Source organism: Juglans regia, chromosome 16, assembly GCF_001411555.2.
Source record: "Juglans regia cultivar Chandler chromosome 16, Walnut 2.0, whole genome shotgun sequence".
Lineage (NCBI taxonomy): Eukaryota > Viridiplantae > Streptophyta > Magnoliopsida > Fagales > Juglandaceae > Juglans > Juglans regia.
In genome coordinates, this window is record NC_049916.1 from 25,986,301 (window position 1) to 26,005,368 (window position 19,068).

Consider the following 19,068-nt stretch of genomic DNA (forward strand, 5'->3'; position numbering starts at 1 on the left):
GTCCTATCCTCGCTGCTCGGTTTCGTCGTTACCCGATTATGGGCCGTTTGGATCAAGAAATGTTCACTATTTATTATCCAAAAATGATGATTGGAATTCTGAGCATGGAAGAATAGTATAATTATTTTAAAATTTTGAATAAATATATAATTTATATAAAAAAATTTAAAATTTTAATAATAATTTTTTTTTAAATGATTATACAATATTTACATTCTCTCCAATTTATAACATTATTCAATCTCGGCCGGCAGTCAGTACACTTGTCGTATTGGTATCATCTGCAAATAACCTCATCTCCTTTTTTTGGACAATATAACGCAAAGTTGATATTGTATTTTGTATGGTGTTGAAACGTTATAAACGATAAGAATATTTTTCCAAAGAAAGAAATCGATAAGAAATATTAAGAATAGCAGTGTATGGTGTTGAAACTAGAGTTTTGAATAATATAGTTTTTGTTTAAATATTTAATGTCGTGTCCTTGTTTTCAGTAATAAATATAATATGTAGTCATAACTCTAATGCTGTAAATGGTGAAAAGGTTTAATTCAAAAATGATAAACACGCCCTTTACATGAATAAGTTAGAAAAACGTACATAAATGTGAAGGAAACAATTTAACAAAAAAAAAAGAAATGCTACTCATCAGCCTACTGTACATTGCACTCTCCACACACCTCACATAAATTTTTTTTTTTTTTTCAACACAGCACGTTGAGTGTGCTGGGGCTTCTCCCAACAGTAGGCTGCAAATAAGATTTTTTCAAAAAAAATATATGTGAAGGAAACGAGGAAGCTTGATTTGGTCCTTTAAAAATCTTACTTACCCCGTCCAGATCTGATCCACTCACCCTTTCTCCCCTTCTGTGTAGTTCCAACACTGTCCTACCATGTCATTTTTTGATTTTTTTCGTTCTCTGACCGTAATATAGAAAAGTGCCGATTTATTGCTTTTCGACCATCCACGATCACTACGCACCGCATTGTAAGACTTCCCAGCCGCCAATCCTTCAAACTGCATGAGCAAATCATTAAAAAAAATGTCACGTGCATCTCATGCACAAATCCAAACTGTGCATGGATCTCACGCGCCGCCACACGTGGCATTGTTGGGGTTAATAGTCTCGGATTTCTTAAATCTGACCAACCTCCACTCTTCTAGTGTGGTGCGTGGTCTTCACACATCTTCGCAATTCTTGGCGGTTGCCTGTCGATGATTCGACTCTTATTTCGCTTACTATCTTCCTATATTATCACTCCTCCTAACTAAGGATCATAGGGAAAAAGTAGTGAAAGTCTCATTCAATCAGTCCAGATCAATAACATGCAGTACGGATTCATTCATTGTGACTTTCAATTGTAGCATTATAGTCTGTTTATCGAACTGTATCAAAATTGTTTCATGCGATTTCCTTTCGTGAGAAATGGGTGAGGGGTCAAGCCATTGACCCTAGATCTTCTTCTTTTTTTTTTTTTTACCTTGTGTTGTATTATCTGGTTTAGGATGAATACCAGGACCTCCCACCATATTATCTCTTGTATCTTGTAACTATAATAAAATTATTATAATTTTGAAAATTGAATAGTGATGGAAAAACAACTATTTTTTAATTATGTTTTAAAATAAAAACTTTTTAAAAAAGTCATATCTCTTTCATCTTCTAACAAGATTATGGAGAGGTTGTGGTCTCATATCTTCTCACACACATGTATAAAATAAAATAAATATTTTAGCTAAAAAAAATCTCTTGAAATATCTTACCTGCGGCGGGTAAGAGCATTGATATTGGTCTCATCAAATGAGTATCATATTCAAAATTTGACGAATTTGTGTTTAAAATTACTGTATTGGATTCAATATACACTAAAATCTTCAACTTTTAGCTACAATACATTTAAGTTCATTTCCAAATTTGAATATTAATTATTCACACTCTATAATCATTATTTTATTTATTTAAATTATTGTTTCCCAATTTTGAGCCACAATATATTTAAACTGGAAAATAATAATTTTAGTGTCAAATTAAATTATTAATTAACATATAATTAGTGTAATTGTAAAATATCGAAAAAATAAATTAAAAATATTATTATTTAAAAAATAATATTATATTATTATTTTAACTAATCTAATGGTTAATTTAATGTAGGGTTATGGATAGAGAGATTTTGAATTTATGAAAAATATATATTTTTCATCAAATTTTAGAGATAAATTCAACAAAATCAATGTTAATACTCTAAGAGTTCTATTTGATTGTCAAACCATTTTAATTTTTCTCACACTAAAAGCTATATTTACGATAAAAGTGTTGAAAATTTACGTGCATATGTCAACACATACAACCTATGCATCATTACAAAAAAATTCTCAAGCGACGTATTTCTCTCTCTCTCTGCGGTCAAACTAGTATTCTGATTAGGAAAAAATATATGTTTTGTGTTTTTAATTTGTAGAAATTTTATATTTTATATCTTTGATTATAGTTTTGAATTATCAAAAAAATATAATTTGTATTATTCATTAAAGCCTGATGGTGGTAATCTGTTTTTCAAGTGGTAAGGGCCGTAAGGTTTCTGTCAAGGAAAATAATTTATACATAATATATTGTAAAATAATTTATATAACTATATTTTAAATAAAAGATATTTTTATAAAATATTTTTATAAAAATAATATTATTTTATAATATTATTATATAATTTATTATGTATATATCATTACTCTTACGTCAATGGATGGAATCTAGCTTTTCCTTCTAAATATTATCAGCAATGCACAACACCTGAACTGGCCAGCCGCCAGAGATTGGAACTGTACATGACGCGTCACCGTTCAAATTATTCCGTTATTGAGTATTGTTAGAGCCACATCTGGTGCTTCCGTTAGAGCTACCGTTGGCTCAATCATATATTTTTTATGTATTTTTTTTATAATTATTTTTTATAAAATTTTTTTAATATTTTTTAATATTTTAAAAAAATAAAAAATTTATAATATTATTAAAAAATATTTATTTAATTATGAAATTAAAAAAATTAGTAAAAAATATTTTATTTCATAATTAAAAAATATTTTATTTCATAAGTATTTTATTAAAAAATATTTATTTTATTTCATAACGAAGTATTTTTTAATAATATTATAAATTATTATTATTATTTTTAAATATTTAAAATTATTAAAAATATATATATAAAAATAATTATAAAAAAACATATCAAAAAACATATGATAGAGCCCGCGGTGACTCCAGCGGGAGCCACCAGCGGTGGCTCTATCATTTTCCTTCCGTTATTTTAACTTTTTAAGTTCTTTCCGTCACTTTTCCTTGTTTCAAAGAATTTAAAACGTAAAATTAAAGCCCTAATAGATCAAAACTCGATTTCGATTACATATAAACAATTTAATCGGATTCCTATGCAGACAGAAAAATTCCTCTTCTTATGCTCGATGGAAGGGAGACCTCCATCACGAGCTACTACACCGACGACGACGAAGGGGACAGTCTTAATTTCCTAATCCCTCAAAACCCTAATTTCCACGCAAAGTAGGGAATCCCCCAGTTTGAGAATTCCAGAATTTGTATAGAAAAAAATTAAAAATGTTTTCGTGGAATTTTGCGAAGTCGGCCGAGGCAATGTTCTCGCGTTGGGCCGTGAAGAGGGTTTGCAAGTTCGTGTTGAAGAAGAAATTGGGGCATTTCATATTAGGGGATATCGACCTAGATCAGCTTGACGTGCAACTTCGCGAGGGTACTATTCAGCTTAGCGATCTCGCGCTTAATGTCGATTGTCTCAATGAGAAGGTGTGATTGGTTTTTAAAAAAATATAAAGATAATTGTTAGCTTTGGCATTGTATACATGTTTTCCTTTTGGAAGTTTCTTTATGTTTATTTAAAAAAAGAACGGGAGATTTCTGCTGGTTAAGCAAGTTACATGCATTGGGCACCGCAGGCTTTGTAGGCTCTTTTTTGTATAGGGGGGCGGGGGTTCGGTAGCACTTGGTCTAGTGAAATATTTCTTGGATTGGAATGGAGAAAACTCTGCCTGTTTCATATGGAGGTATTGAATGTGACATCGTATGAGCAAGTTAGTAAATGGATATCAGTAATCTTTATATTCACACTTGCGCATTCATCTAGTGATAAAATTTCCAACACTTACTAAAAAAAAAAAGTTCGAATTAACTATCAACTGACTTTGGGGTCATATTTTATTCTGTAGACGTATAGGATATCACTATATCAGTATATTAGAACTGCAACTACCGTTAACTGAGGTTTCATATAATTTCGAGTGTAGAAGGTTGCTAAGTCATTTTGTTCATTGCTTTCTTAATTTGACCCTCAAATTGATTTGCTTGTCATTCTATTGTTTTCTTATGGCCATGTTCTTCCCATCCCTCCCTCCCCGCCCTAAGCAGTTGGGTGCAGCAACATCAGTTATTATAAGAGAAGGATCCATTGGCTCTTTACTTGTTAAAATGCCTTGGAAGGGTGAAGATTGTCTGGTGGAGATAGATGAACTTGAACTTGTGCTTGCTCCTTGTTTGAAGAATGATTCACCAGCTGGAAGTGAAACTTGGAGTTCAGTTCAGGATGGCAACAATGGCCTCCATTCTGACTCAAAAAAGCTTGCACATGACTCGGTGGATGACACTGCTAAACCTATTTCTGGGGATGTTCATGAAGGTGTTAAGACAATTGCAAAGCTGGTCAAACGGTTGCTTACAAGTTTCCATGTCAGGATAAAGAAGTTAATAGTTGCATTTGATCCATATTTGGAGGATGAAAAGAATATGGGTATTCGCACAACCCTAGTGCTTCGAATATTAGAAACAGAATGTGGAACTTGTGTTTCTGAAGATGCCAATTCTAATGGTGGTACAATAGTTGAGAGCTTTCTTGGAATAAGTCAATTGACAAACTTTGTGAAATTTCAAGAAGCGGTACTTGAGCTTCTTCGAATTGATGGTGACAATAATAAAGAAAGCTCTCCATGTGTATCAGGAACGAGCTTTGGTGACTATTTTTCAGGGGGCAGTCCCTTAAATACTACCACTCCTGTTGTGACAGGGAAAAAGGGTGGATTTTCTGGGAATGTAAAATTAAGTATTCCTTGGAAGAATGGGTCCTTAGACATTCACAAAGTGGATGCAGATGTTCATATTGATCCTGTGGAATTGAGACTTCAGCCCAGTACAATAAAATGGCTCTTGCTTTCATGGGGAACTTTAAAGAAACTGGACGAAGATTGTGAGGGTCAAATGCATCATAATCCAACGAATTCTTTTAACATCAATGCTGCATCCTACTGCAACTCATCAACACCAGTTTCTACTGGACATGTTACTGACAAGGCAATGCTAAGTTGTGGTGCCTCTTCAATGGACACCTCTACTTTGCACCTGCAGGATTCAGTCTCTGAGAATTTTCTACCCGGGTCACATGTCATATCAGATTGGGTGCCATTTTCCATCCCTAAAAACCAGAAAGATGGAATTGAAGAAGAAATTGATTTTGGGGCAAGGTTAGTGATCATTCTGTAGACATCAATGCTTTTCTTACAGCTGCAGTGGAGGGAAATTAGTGTTTACACTCTCACTAGAGGCACTTGACGTTGATTATTTGTTATATTTCTTGCAAATGATTATATCAAGCTAAACTGATTGCTCACTTCCTACCAAAAAGAAAGAAAAAGTAACAAATTTGGAATTGCATTAGAAACTTATAGATGCTCTTGTACAAAACATTAAGAGTTTCTTTTAATCTTCTTCTTTTTTTTTTTTGATCGGTAATCAAAGATAATATATTCATAGAAATAGGCATAGCCCAGGTACAGTTTCTTTTAATCTTCTAGTCAGAGTTTTTCAACTTATACATTTTCTTCAATGATTAAAAAAAGAATCTTGGAAATTTCTCACATGCAAATTCAGTACTTGTTGCCCATTATTTAAAAAAAAAAACAAAAAAGATTTCATACTTGTTAAAGGCATATCGAGTTTGCTGGTATGAGCCAGCCTTTTGTTATACTTGCATATTCAAATATTATCTCTCCCGGTTATGCCAAGTAGTGGACACATGTAAACGACAACTTAATGTTACAAACTCTATAGTTTGTTGCATGACTATTTTCCTAGTTCTTGCCTTGGTTGGTGGTCAACTATCACAGTTTCAAATAATGCAGATGCCTTTAGTATGCCATTATGTTTCCTGTGTACAGTGTGGATCAATTCTTTGAATGTTTTGATGGGATGAGAAGTTCCCGATCGACTTTGGCTAGCAGTGGGATGTGGAACTGGACATCTTCTGTTCTCAGTGCAATTACTGCTGCATCCAGCCTTGCTTCTGGATCTTTGCATATTCCCTCTGGTATTTGCTTTTCTCCCCATTATATAGCTTGAGCATTGACCATGTCAGATTAGCTTCTGTGTTGTGTATTAATCATTCACATGAAGCCAAGTCTTTTTTAATGTTGACCGTCGTGTTATATCTAAAAGATTTGGTGTCATATTAAATCCCGATTGCATGTTCAAGTTGCATATAAGTTGTGTTGCATTTTGACCTATCATATTGTATTGTATTTTTCCTGTAAATGGTCTTTAGTGCGTGGGTGACACCTGGGTGAGGCCATGGTCCATTCAGCTTGTGCAAAATCTAATTATACCTACTACATTTTATTATACATGTTAGTCCTTAAATGTTGATTTTCTTATGTTATATTTTTAGTTATGTAGCCTTACTTGAAATATGGTATCAGATAAAATGGTCTTTGTCTAAACGGTCTTGCATTCAAATCTTTGGAACCACCATTTTTCAGTTTCTATCTTGGTTTTTTTTTTTTTTTTCATTTCTGTTTTGTGGTTCAGCAGCAATTTCCAGCCTTCAGATAGAGACAGTTTGGGACTGAAGGCTTCTAATAGGGCCTCATTCAAAAGTCTATTCATAACTATGATTTCAGACTCTATATAAATTACTTGTAGATATCGTGAGTAAAACTTTGATTTTCCCCCTTTTACTGTTTGGTTACAGAACAGCAGCATGTTAAAACCACTGTGAGAGCAGCTCTTGCGGAAATTTCTTTCATGCTTTCATTTCATGATGAAGACCAAAGGCATTTGTGTGATCCTCCAGGTGATCAGGCTAATGTTCATCATTTAGGTTCAGAATGGAGAGACATTGTTCTTCAATTGCAGGTAATAAATGTGCTTTCAGTTCAAGTCCATTTTATGCTTTCTACACTGGTTGTTTGGCATGATGTTCCTCTACACTTACTTGAAACATTTGATAAGGTAAACAGGTATGCCCTCAAGAAATGAAGTTTGAAGGAATGGTGGATTGTATTGTGGTTGCTCATTACTACAGCAGTATAAATACTGCCACGAACTTTGGTTGGAAGACATGTACCGATAATAATGCCAGTCAAAAGCATTTGATTCATCAACTGCAAGCTGAAGTTCAAGGTGCTCTTCCTCCGTTTGCCTATCCTGCTGAAGATTCTTATTCAAATGAAGTAAACAGTTCAGTTGCTGCAGATTTTCCTTTTGGAAGTAGGGGTGGCATAGTCAAAGTGACATTGCTTAAAACTTCAGGGGTCACTCATTGCCAATTTTCTGCATGTTCCAGCTCATCAGATGGCAGTTTTACCGTGCCAACATTATTTTCGTTGAACTTAGCACCTTTTGTTTTCTGGGTGAACTTCCCTCTAATAAATACACTGATGAATCTATCTGTGGAATTGATAAAATATGTTGAGATGGACAGCAAAAGGAATGAGTTTCCACCCCGGCTCTTCAATGAGAAGCAAGGATCATCTCCAGATGGTATCAGAAGAGGTTCTACTCTTTGCATGACAAGCTTGTCTTCAACAGAAAGGTTGTGTGTCAATATACTTATGCCCAACGCTCGTGTAATTCTGTGTTTCCATTTTGAGAGCAGCGAAGATGGTAGAGGCTACTCTTCCTGGGATCAGTTTCTTGTTCTTGATTTTTCATCACAGTCAGCATTGAACAAGGGAATAGATAAAGACAGCAATTCAAATTCAGATGCAAGTTTACAGAAAAAACATTCTTTGACGGCTACGAGGTCTTTGCATTTGCATGTTGGTGATCTTAAAATTTACTTGGTTTCTCCTGCAAGTGAGGCTGAGGTTGGAATAGACTCCTGTAATGTAAAGAATCAGAAATTTTCTTCTGAAAACATTCTCTCTATGGCAAACAAAAAAGGTGGTCTTGCTGTCATTAGTATGCTTTGGCAGGAGGGTCATGCGACTGGTCCTTGGATAGCAAGGAGGGCAAAGTTCTTAGCCACTTTAGAAGAATCAAGGAATAGACATAAATTTGTGGGGAAGGGTTTTGAGTTTGCATCTGTGTCTACTGTTAAAGATCTTGAAGGGTTAAAGTCTCAAACTCGACAAGAGATGATTCTGAGCTCTGTATTATGCCTGCATGTTCATCTATGTTCTGTTACAATTAATCTTGGTAGTTCTCAATACAAAGTCTTACATGGTTTTTTAAATGAGGTGATAAGTGGATTCTCTTGTGTGGATTCTGATGCTGCCAATTCTAGGAAAGGATCTTCTGTGTCTCAAACATCACTTTTTGTGGAGTGTGATACGGTAGAAATTTTAATGAGCCCAGACGTGAAAGAGATTTATGTGGGCTCGATGCAGCGTGAACTTCCTGGATCATGGTGTTGTCTGAAACTTAAAATTCAGAAGTTTGAATTGCTGTCTGTCTCAAACGTTGGAGGTATTAAGGATGCCAGCTTTTTTTGGCTAGCCCATGGAGAAGGCAAATTGTGGGGTTCCATCAATGGGATTCCTGATCGAGAGTTTCTTCTAATATCGTGTAGTGATTCTACCATGAAACGTGGTGATGGAGGAGGTTCCAATGCATTGTCGTTTAGAAGGGCTGGTTCTGATATTGTATACCTGTGGGAGCCCGATAGTTTTCACGGTTTTACATCTATAAATGTCAGATGTAGTACAATTGTTGCAACAGGTGGTCGCTTGGATTGGTTAGATGCAATATCCTCCTTTTTCAGTTTGCCTTCTCCTGAGACTGAACAAGCAGGTAACAATAGTATGCAGAAGGGGGATTTGAATGCATCATGTGGATCTACTTTTCTCCTTAACTTGGTTGATGTTGGATTGAGTTATGAGCCCTACTTAAAGAATTTGGTGCACGGGATTGAAGTTCCAGATCCTAAGTGTTATTCTTCAAGTGCCAAAGAAAAAGAATGTTTTGGTGAGCAAGTTGCTTGTCTGTTAGCTGCATCTTCCTTCAATGTATCAAATTCAACTATGGCAAACTCAATTGGTAACGAGTGCAAAATCAGAGTGCAAGATCTTGGGCTTCTACTTTGTACAGTGTCAGAGCCCAATAATCTTGATGGCACTTACAGTGTTGAACATCTTCACAAGGTTGGCTATGTTAGAGTTGCTCGGGAGGCACTCATCGAAGTTATCTTGAGAAATAATTGTAAGAATGGTCTCCTCTGGGAGGTGGAATGTTCTAAATCTCACATTTACGTGGAAACTTGCCATGACACCACTTCTGGTCTGATCCATTTGGCTTCTCAACTTCAGCAGCTATTTGCTCCTGATTTGGAGGAATCAGTTGTGCATTTGCAGGCTAGGTGGGACAACGTCCAGAAGGCACAAGAGAGGAAAAATTACAATGGTGAAACTAGAACCGTCAGTGGTGAATCTGGGCCATCAACTTCTGAAGTTCATACTGCAAGTGAAGATGCAATAAGTGAACCTGGGTTGGTTGGCTTGATGGATGAGATATGTGAGGATGCATTTCAGTTTGATAACTATCATACCTACCAATTTGATTCTTCTGAATCCCACATTTGTGTTTCACTTGATGAAAGTCTTCTTAGAGATGCATGTAGCTTAAATGTTGAAACTCCTGAAAGATTATCCCATGATTTGTCCTTCAATCGGTCGGTGCCTGAATTGGGACTGGAAAGCAGTCAAACCTCATTTTTAGAAGAAGGAAACTTTCCAGAATTTATAGAAGGCTATTGTTTATCTGAGTTGCGCCCTCTGTCTGAATTATCCATAGGCAGACAATCTATGCCTGAGTTACCTAAATGCAGATCCATGAATGCGGAGCATGAAGGTCTTGGAAAAGGAAATAGTGGATGGTATGGGGACACCTATTTAAGCATTGTAGAAAACCACATTGCAGAGTCAAGTGAGCAAAGTGGTGTGAAACAGTTTGTGGAAGCAAAACTCCCTTTTATTGACAATACAAAACATGATGATATCGGAAAGGTTACAGGACGTGTACTTTTGAAGAACATTGATGTCAGATGGAGAATGTATGCTGGTTCTGACTGGCATGATTCTAGAGACGATGGCGAGCATTATGCTAAGTATCATGGAAGGGACAAAACTGTGTGTCTGGAGCTTTCTTTATCAGGGATGGAATTTCAATATGACATTTTCCCAATTGGTGGAGTACATGTGTCTAAACTTTCCCTTTCAATTCAAGATTTTCATCTTTACGATAGGAGCAGGGATGCACCATGGAAACTGGTAATGTTGAAATAATTGTACTCTCACATGTCCTTAACCTTTATTTTTTCTTGAACAGAGTCTGAAAACTTCTTTATTTATTGGATTCGAAGGTGCTAGGCTATAATTCTTCAAAAGATCATCCTAGAGAATCTTCATCAAAAGCATTGAAACTGGACTTAGAAGCTGTCAGACCAGATCCTCTAATTCCTCTCGAGGAGTACCGGTAAGTCTTCTGTTTTATATGGATTCTCTTTAGTAAAGGCGATACTAACCTTTTAGGCTTTCTGTAGAGTGCTATTATATTGTGTTATTCTATATCAGAACTTTCATTTTTAAGCTGAAGTTATCTACGAGGTTTACATTAGCTGTTTGATAATTTTCATGACTGTATGCAAGAAATGCCTCTGGCTTGTATGTTAGGTTTTTTTTTTTTAAAAAAAAAAAAAAATCAATATCAATTCATGGGGTTAAATCTTAATGACAACAATATATTTGCTTCTCCCTTGTTCATATTAAGATTATGTCTTTGACCTTGTGTTAGGCTGCTAAGTGGTATTGAAGTCTTGTAAATAATTATGTACAGATTTCATGATTTCCTTGCAACGTTTCTAGTTCCTAACTAGGTGTAATCACATCTATACTTCCTGTGTACTTGGGCTATGCCTATTTCAATATCAATAAAATATCTTCTGACTTGTCAAAAAAATAATTATGTACAGATTGTTCCCCCTTTCTAATGTTTGATTGTAAATGTGGAGGGAGATATTGTGGTTACCAATGTGCTTGTAAGTGCTGGTTCTTATCATTTTCCTTTCAGGTTACGCATTGCTTTCCTTCCCATTCTATTGCATCTTCATCAGTCCCAACTTGATTTTCTCATCAACTTTTTTGGGGCAAAGAACTCATCAGTTGACCAATCTCCTGATTGTCATGAAGAGCCAGATGGTTCAAAATTGTTGCATGGCCATACAATTGCCAATGAGGCATTCCTTCCTTACTTTCAGGCAAGTGGTTTGAATTATATCTTGTTTATGCTGCTCTAAAGGTTTTCTACGTTGTCCTTTTTTTGGCAGAAAGCCTTTGGTTTTTGTGAATTTTAAGTTTTGTGGTCAATCTTTATATGTTATATACTCTTGGTAGATAAAAGATTTAATGGGAAGTGTTGCAGAAGCTGGCAAAATAGAATTAAATTTGTCATGGCAATCTCCTCTTCTTTTGGAACTCGAGTGAACCTGCAACTCATTAGTTTGCCGTATAATTCATGTTGCAATTCTTCATTGAGGGCATTTGTTTTTTATAGCAGTAAAAACTTATATACTGATTATATCCAACTTTATCTCAGAAATTTGATATATGGCCTGTTCTTGTTCGGGTTGACTATAGTCCCCACCATGTTGATCTTGCGGCACTAAGAAGTGGGAAGTATGTAGAACTTGTAAATCTTGTTCCCTGGAAGGTAAGACTTTACTTCTTTTTATAATTTAATGATTGGGATTCGAGTCCTCTTGGGTTCGCAAGTAAATTTATGAATAAAAAAAGAGAAAGAGGAGCTGAAGATTAGGAATAAGAGATCTATTTTGAGATGTGTGAATGTGGGATAATACTTAACTGAACTGATACAGGGTGTTGAGCTTCAACTGAAGCATGTCCATGCTGTTGGTATCTATGGCTGGGGCAGTGTTTGTGACACAATTATAGGGGAGTGGTTGGAAGATATTTCACAAAACCAGGTTAGCAGCATTCATTTTATTTAATTAGAATATAACAGGTATGCTTTCCATTTCTGAACTATTGTGTATCAAAAGTAAATTATTATGTCTACCGATAGAAAAAAGAGTAAATTAGTATGCCTCTATCATGTAGGTTCATAAAATATTGCAAGGCCTTCCTACTATCCGATCATTAGTTGCTGTTGGTTCTGGTGCTGTGAAGCTGGTTTCTTTACCTGTTGAGAACTACAAGAGGGATCGGAGAGTGCTCAAGGGAATGCAAAGAGGTAAATCAGTGAACTAATTGCATCCTACCCGAAAAATCCAGGCTCCTTCATCATGGTAGCCCAAAAGCACCTAATGCTTTTTTGGAGTTTTAAGAATTTGATTGTAGTAAGTAAGAGAACTTATTACTTGAGGTATTTGAAACTTATTTACCACTGGAGGTAGAAATAAAAACAGATTTTTTTTTTCCTATATATATATATATATATATATTTTCTTTTATAAGTGAAAAAAAAAAACAGATGTTTCTTGAATTGATGACCATAAATTTTTGTTGTGGAGTGCAAAATTGTTTTTAAAGTGGAGGCCTGGTTGTGATTAATAGCTGTTGTTGGTCACTTTGATTTTTCCCCTGATGGGAGAAACTTGTTATTCGATTTGGTCAGACTTTGTTTTCTGTCAAACTTTGTACCAAGTCAACAAAGCCTTTTCCCAAGACTTCTCGATGAGAGAATCCTCTGCTGCCATTCAGCTTTATCTGGAGTGCTGTTTCGGCTGAATTGTGAGAGACTATTCTGTGTGTGTGTGAGAGAGAGAGCCTCAAGTGTAATTCGCCATTTCCAACCAATTGATCTTTTCTGCAATGATCCCATGAGTGTGCAGTTATGCTTTGGATGCTTCAAAGGGTTAGTTAGTGGTGAAATGCTTTGGGTAGTTGAGACTTGAGAGTAAGTGTATATGTATAGAGGTGGGAGGGATTTTGGTCAAATCAATTTGTATTACTATCTGTGATGTTATCTTCTCTGTTGTGTCTCACATGATATCTGATGGGTAATAATAAATAATTCTCCACAATGACAACTGGGTAATCTGTTTTTCGCAGGCACTGCTGCATTTCTTAAAAGCATTTCACTTGAAGCATTTGGACTTGGAGTACATTTGGCTGCTGGGGCTCATGACCTTTTGCACCAAGCGGAATATATTCTTACTAGCATTCCTCCTTCTGTACCATGGGCTGGAGGAAGTAAAATGAAGACAAATGTACGATCTGATCAGCCTAAAGATGCCCAGCAAGGACTTCAAAGGGTAAAAATCCCTTCATGTTTTGACTGTACATCAGTACTTGGGGAGCTTGCAATATTAAATTGTTGGATGAACTTGTGTGTTTGTAAAGTTGAAAAGATATGGTAAGCCTTAGGCCCGGTTTGGATTAAGAAGTGATATCAACTCATCTCATCTCATCATTACAAATTTCCCAAATTTCCATACAAAATATAATAAACAATTCAACATTTTCAAATCCAAAAACAATAATAATATTAAAAAATAATATTTTAACAATATTTTATTTAACTTATCTAAAATCATCTCATCTCTCAATCCAAAACGGGGCCTTAGTGTTTATGCCCGAGTGTTCACTTAAACACGTGGAAACTCATGTGAACTTGTCCTTTCAAACCCTTATCAACCCTCTGTACATTCCGGCATTAATTAGAAGCAATTGATTTCAAGGTTGAGACTCCTAATTGCAGCAATTAGCATTAAAATCACATCCTGTATCCAGGGATCTTAGCAGTCAATAAATATATACAATGGCTTCTCTTTGCCAAGAGCTGCCTAGAGGTGTGTTACATTAGATGTCAACTTCGGTTTTGGTGTCTTTATATAAAGCTTATTATTTTAGCATTGCATGTATGGAGTTCTAGATTGTACAGTCATCTATATTTTTCCCTTTTTTGTTTTGTTTTGGATGTGACCTTATTTCTTACTTATTGTATGTGTTGCATATACACTATACATATTTTCCTTAGTTCCAAGTCTTTCCTGGTCAACTTAACCTCAAGTTGCTTGTTTAGTAGGCTTGGGTTGAATACATATGTTGTCCCTGTCTATTTTTTCGGGATTGATTTTGAGAAGTATCTTGATTTTGAGTGCTACAGCTTTCAATATAATATCGAGGTACTTCATGTTCATGCAATCCTCTCCTCTTGCCACAAAAAATTCTCTCCTCTTGTCACAAAACTTAGCCTCTGATGCATCAAGGTTACATAGACAGATGTGGATTGATGATACACTAGGGTCTCACAAAGGCTTTTTAAGGGAAATTTCTCCTTTCTTATCTGAGAGATTCTTCATTTATGATATGCATTTTGGCATGTTGGATGTTGAAATCATGTCACTGATGATGATGGCAATTGACTACTGTTCTTGGGAAACAATGTGTGCTGTTATTTTCAGTGAAGGTTTTAATGTTCTCAAAATTATAGGCTTATGAAAACGTTAGTGATGGCTTGGGAAAATCTGCTTCTGCCTTAGTCCGGACTCCCTTGAAAAAGTATCAGAGTGGAGCTGGTGCTGTATCTGCTTTGGCATCTGCCATTCAAGCTGTTCCTGCTGCTGCTATAGCTCCAGCTTCTGCATGTGCAAGTGCTGTCCATTGTACACTTCTTGGCTTCAGAAATAGGTCGGTTATTATTTTGAGGTTATGTTAGTTGCTCTGGCATTGTGTTATTGTTTATCCACATTTAAATTTCTAGAGCCTAAAATTAACTGCTGTGTTCACACTTTCAGCCTGGATCCTGAGCGTAAGAAAGAGTCCATGGAGAAATATTTGGGTCCCACTCAGTCATCGGAACAAGATCAATGGTGTGGTTTATTTTATCTATCATCGGATTTCAATCTATATATCTGTAATTTATTTCTTGGTTATAATATCCACTGTATTTCTTCTTTAAACGAAACGATCTGCAGAGGGTACCCTTGACCAATTTAGTAAAGACCTACTGCTTTTGCATCCATAAAAGGTTATCGATGAAGAGCTTTCTTTGATGCTTTGGAGGGGGCCATGTATCATGTAAGATTGCTTTTTTATTTTATTCGATTTTTTTTTTACCAGAATTCACTCACTCTTTATAAGGACTTGGTTGAAGGGTGTGAAATTATAGTCTTTTCATTGTTATTTGTTAAAGATTTTTTTGCGGACCCAACAGATAAGTTTCTAGAATACATGAAACGTTCTTCTTGCCTGTCAACTGAATTGCTTGCTTTACTGCCGGCATGGTATACCATTTTCTTCCCGATTTCTCAAAGCTGTTATGCTGGTTTTATTGGATGCAGATGTAAAGTTAATGAAACTGCCGATCGATTCTTTCCCGTCAGGACAAGACAAGACGGTAATTTTGTACAAACAAACTGTAAATATCCAATTATTCTTTTGAGTTTCAACCCACACAGAAAATTCCCTTGTAATTATCGTGATCTAATATATGCGTAGTTAGATTACATGATGTTATTCTTTCAAGGCCTCAATTATAGTGGAAATTGCTTCTGTTGTACATAGTTCAGCAAATCTTGTTTTACCAAATAACTTGTGAAAATAGCATTAATAGTGTGCTGCGGTAGTAAACAGGCCCACCCCCCCCCTCCTCCTTTCTGGTTTTAAGAATTTATTTAAAGTGTGTTTCTAGACACAGTAATTATCAAATAAACTGCTTTCTTTATTCCATACCATTTGTTTGAATCTGCAATGTAATGGTGCGTGATAATCTATCTAAAAATGTTCCATTTTTCTGAGTTTTTACCGTGATGTTTTTTTGCAAGAAGGCGTTCTGTTGGATACGTTAGAATTAGGGAAAAAAGATGCAAATTTCAATCTATTTTGATGTTATTTCTATAAAATTTTAGCATTTATGTTCTTCTGAACGAGCTGATTAGAGTAGAGATTTGGTTTACTCTTAATTATCAATTCCAGTTTTTGTGTGTGTGTGTGTGTGTTGGGTGGTGGGGGTGGTCTGATTACTTGGAACGTTAGCTAAATGCAACATATATCTATGCAATCCACGGTATTTATAATTTTGTAGTTTGATGGGAAATGCGATGATCTATGTATGATTTGCCAATAAACGCTAAAAGATATTGGGCTGTTAGCAATTCTTTTCATGTAAATGGAAAGAAATAGAATTCCATTCAAAATGCAGTCTCTCACAACATTTTCAAAAATAAGAATTAACCAATAAAGAGTAATGATAAGTTTACAATTATTTTTTTACGATATTTTTATAACCATATTTTAAAATGAGGGTATTTATATAAAATGATATTATTTTTATAAGACGAAATGATGCATCTCATAAATAGATCACTGAAACAATGGTTAAGAAATGAATAGATAGTTTGGATTAATCAAATAATCCTTCCTTTTCCAATGGGAAAAAGGTAGGAGGGGGTTTATTTGAGTCAAACGGGATGATAAAATCAAAAGAATTAGCAAAGAAAGCAGTTAAAGCCTCGTTTGTTTTCATAAAACATCTCATCTCATCTAATCATTACAACTTTCTCAACTTCTAATACAAAATAAAATAAACAATTCAACTTTTTCAAATCTCAAAATAAAAATAATATTAAAAAATATATTTTAACAATACTTTATTCAACTTTTTAACTTTAATTTCATCTCATCTTTGATTTGAAAATAAATGAGCCCTAAATCAAACCTCAACATACACCATGGATCCCACTCTCCATACCATACCTTTCACAATTAGCAAACATGAAATACCAATTATTAGCAAGAAATAAGACAATCAGTCCCTTTCCCATCATGATTACCGCTGCTATTTCTTTAGAACTTCCTTTACTTCTATCTGTTATTGATCCCAACATATTCCATTTGCTCCTGCAACTTAACCTTCCGTCAAGGCCTCAAAGAGTAAGTAGTTCCTGCAACATAAAAACTAATGAGAAATATTGTTTTTCATTCTGAATTTTTCATTTAAATGATTGATCTCTGAAACCGCTTAAAACGTGACATATCAACCTGTGCCGTTGAAATGATAAAATTTAAAGATAAAAGTACTATAATTAACTAATCTCAATAGTCTAGTAAATACTGTTTGTATGTGTATACAGTAGGCATTTGCCAAACTGTAATCTGAATCTAGATCTGCAAGTTTCAGTTCAACAAAAGAGTTTCATCTTACCTGCGTTTTCTTGCTAACGAAAGCATTCTCATGAACAAACACAGGCCTCTTCTCTTCGACTACAGTTTCCATCACTTCATCACTCCCATCACATTTTTTAGACGAGGAGAGACCCTTTTTTAAGCCCAGCCGCTCCCTCCACCGGGTGGCATTCTTCGGTATCCTCGGAGACACATGTTCATAATCATCATCGACAGAGAGTTCATCTCTTAAAGTCATCTTTCGTTGCTGATTGATGCAGCTATTCTTCAAAGGCAACAGCATGCCCTTGAAGAACAACTCATCTGCAGACATCATGGTGTAGTTTTTCACACAGAAATCGAATTCCGAGGAAACGGGTGCTTCTCTGTAGGTGTTTTCATGCTTGGTAGCAAGTTGTTGAATCTCCAAGGAGTCGTTGGAGAAGGAGATTCTCGGGTCCACGGTGGGAGTGCAGAGGCTTTGCTGCTCACTGTTGAACATGTCTGGGCAGGAAATTGACATTCTGACCACAACCACTTTACCTCTTAGACTAGTTCCTTGTACTTGCAGTGTTAACCACATGCACATGTCTGCATTTATCTCTCCATGGGGATTGTTTTATGTGATTGCTTAGTAGACATCTCATGTTACTTAGATTTGTCAGTTTGCTATTATTTATGAGGGTAATAATACCTTATTCTTTTTCCCCAAGATTCATTTTTTATGGGAGAAGTTTAATATTTAAGTGACATAGTGAATGCACTATCTTAATTAACACTCATGCCAGTAAGACAGTTTTCTTCCTATCATTTTGACTAACAGGTTCCCTTTTGATCACTTCTATATAAAAGAAGATTTGGTTTGAAAGGTTCCATGTTCATGCCAACTGGATTGGGCAGCCAGGCACTTAAAAACAAAGAAGTGGATTTCCTGCCAAACGGAAAGGTCTTCTCCAGGCCCTCCCTCTCCATCTGAGCATGTGGTGCGGAAATAAGCTCTCCGAAACTTTACTTTGTGGGGATTTCTTGCCAATTGAGGTGGATTTCCCACATGGATTGGACATTGCATCCTCATCTAGGTGGATACCATCGAGGTGACTCTGTTATTTGCACGAGAGAACGATGGGGCGATGAAACGCTTTGATCCACCGCTATTTAGCAATTTCATCAGATGCCGTTCGATGATGATGATGGAAAAAAAAAAAAAAAGGTTCAACCCGGAACCGGAATCGATTCACTAGGATTCCGATTCAGGTATACCCTGATTTTTCGGGGCGAAAACTGGATGAACAGTCCTATAGACAAGTGGCCGATTCCCATTTTGTCTGACTGAATTTGTGGAGATTTTGCCAATCCCATGTTCCCATGGCCTCAAAACTTGGCCCAAGGGCACCTTCTCCCTTTTGGTCCCCCATCTAGTTATTGCAACTCGTCTTTAATACCCTAATAATGAGCTTCTTCAACCATATGTAAAGAAGAATTAAGGTTTATTTTACTATGTTATGCAACCCATAAAAACTCTTCATCACCACAAATCCAAATCATGATCTTACAGTTGATGAATCCAAAATAAAGAGTATTGAAAATGGGAAAATATTGGGGAAGAAAGTGATCTCAATCCAAAAGCATATAAACTTGCAGTCCAGACAATTTAA

The 19,068-nt window shown here is 35.6% G+C and overlaps 2 protein-coding genes across 2 annotated transcripts; one reads left to right on the forward strand and one right to left on the reverse strand.

The window, feature by feature from the left end:
- The first annotated feature begins 3,390 nt into the window (after nucleotides 1-3,390).
- Nucleotides 3,391-15,634, forward strand: LOC108981416 (autophagy-related protein 2-like). Its single transcript, XM_018952565.2, has 15 exons — nucleotides 3,391-3,815; nucleotides 4,434-5,539; nucleotides 6,233-6,381; nucleotides 7,042-7,205; nucleotides 7,310-10,558; nucleotides 10,651-10,763; nucleotides 11,358-11,544; nucleotides 11,883-11,996; nucleotides 12,163-12,270; nucleotides 12,404-12,536; nucleotides 13,358-13,560; nucleotides 14,742-14,938; nucleotides 15,046-15,120; nucleotides 15,226-15,328; nucleotides 15,592-15,634. Coding segments are annotated over exons 1-14 (6,003 nt in total). The 5' UTR covers nucleotides 3,391-3,611; the 3' UTR covers nucleotides 15,227-15,328; nucleotides 15,592-15,634.
- A 1,301-nt stretch (nucleotides 15,635-16,935) lies between these two features.
- LOC109002323 lies at nucleotides 16,936-18,037 on the reverse strand. The gene is made up of 2 exons (XM_018980011.2): nucleotides 17,454-18,037; nucleotides 16,936-17,193 (listed from the first exon to the last, which is right to left on the reverse strand). Exons 1-2 carry the CDS (start codon nucleotides 18,000-18,002, stop codon nucleotides 17,176-17,178), a joined length of 567 nt encoding a protein of 188 aa, XP_018835556.2. The 5' UTR covers nucleotides 18,003-18,037; the 3' UTR covers nucleotides 16,936-17,175.
- Between the last annotated feature and the right edge of the window lie 1,031 nt (nucleotides 18,038-19,068).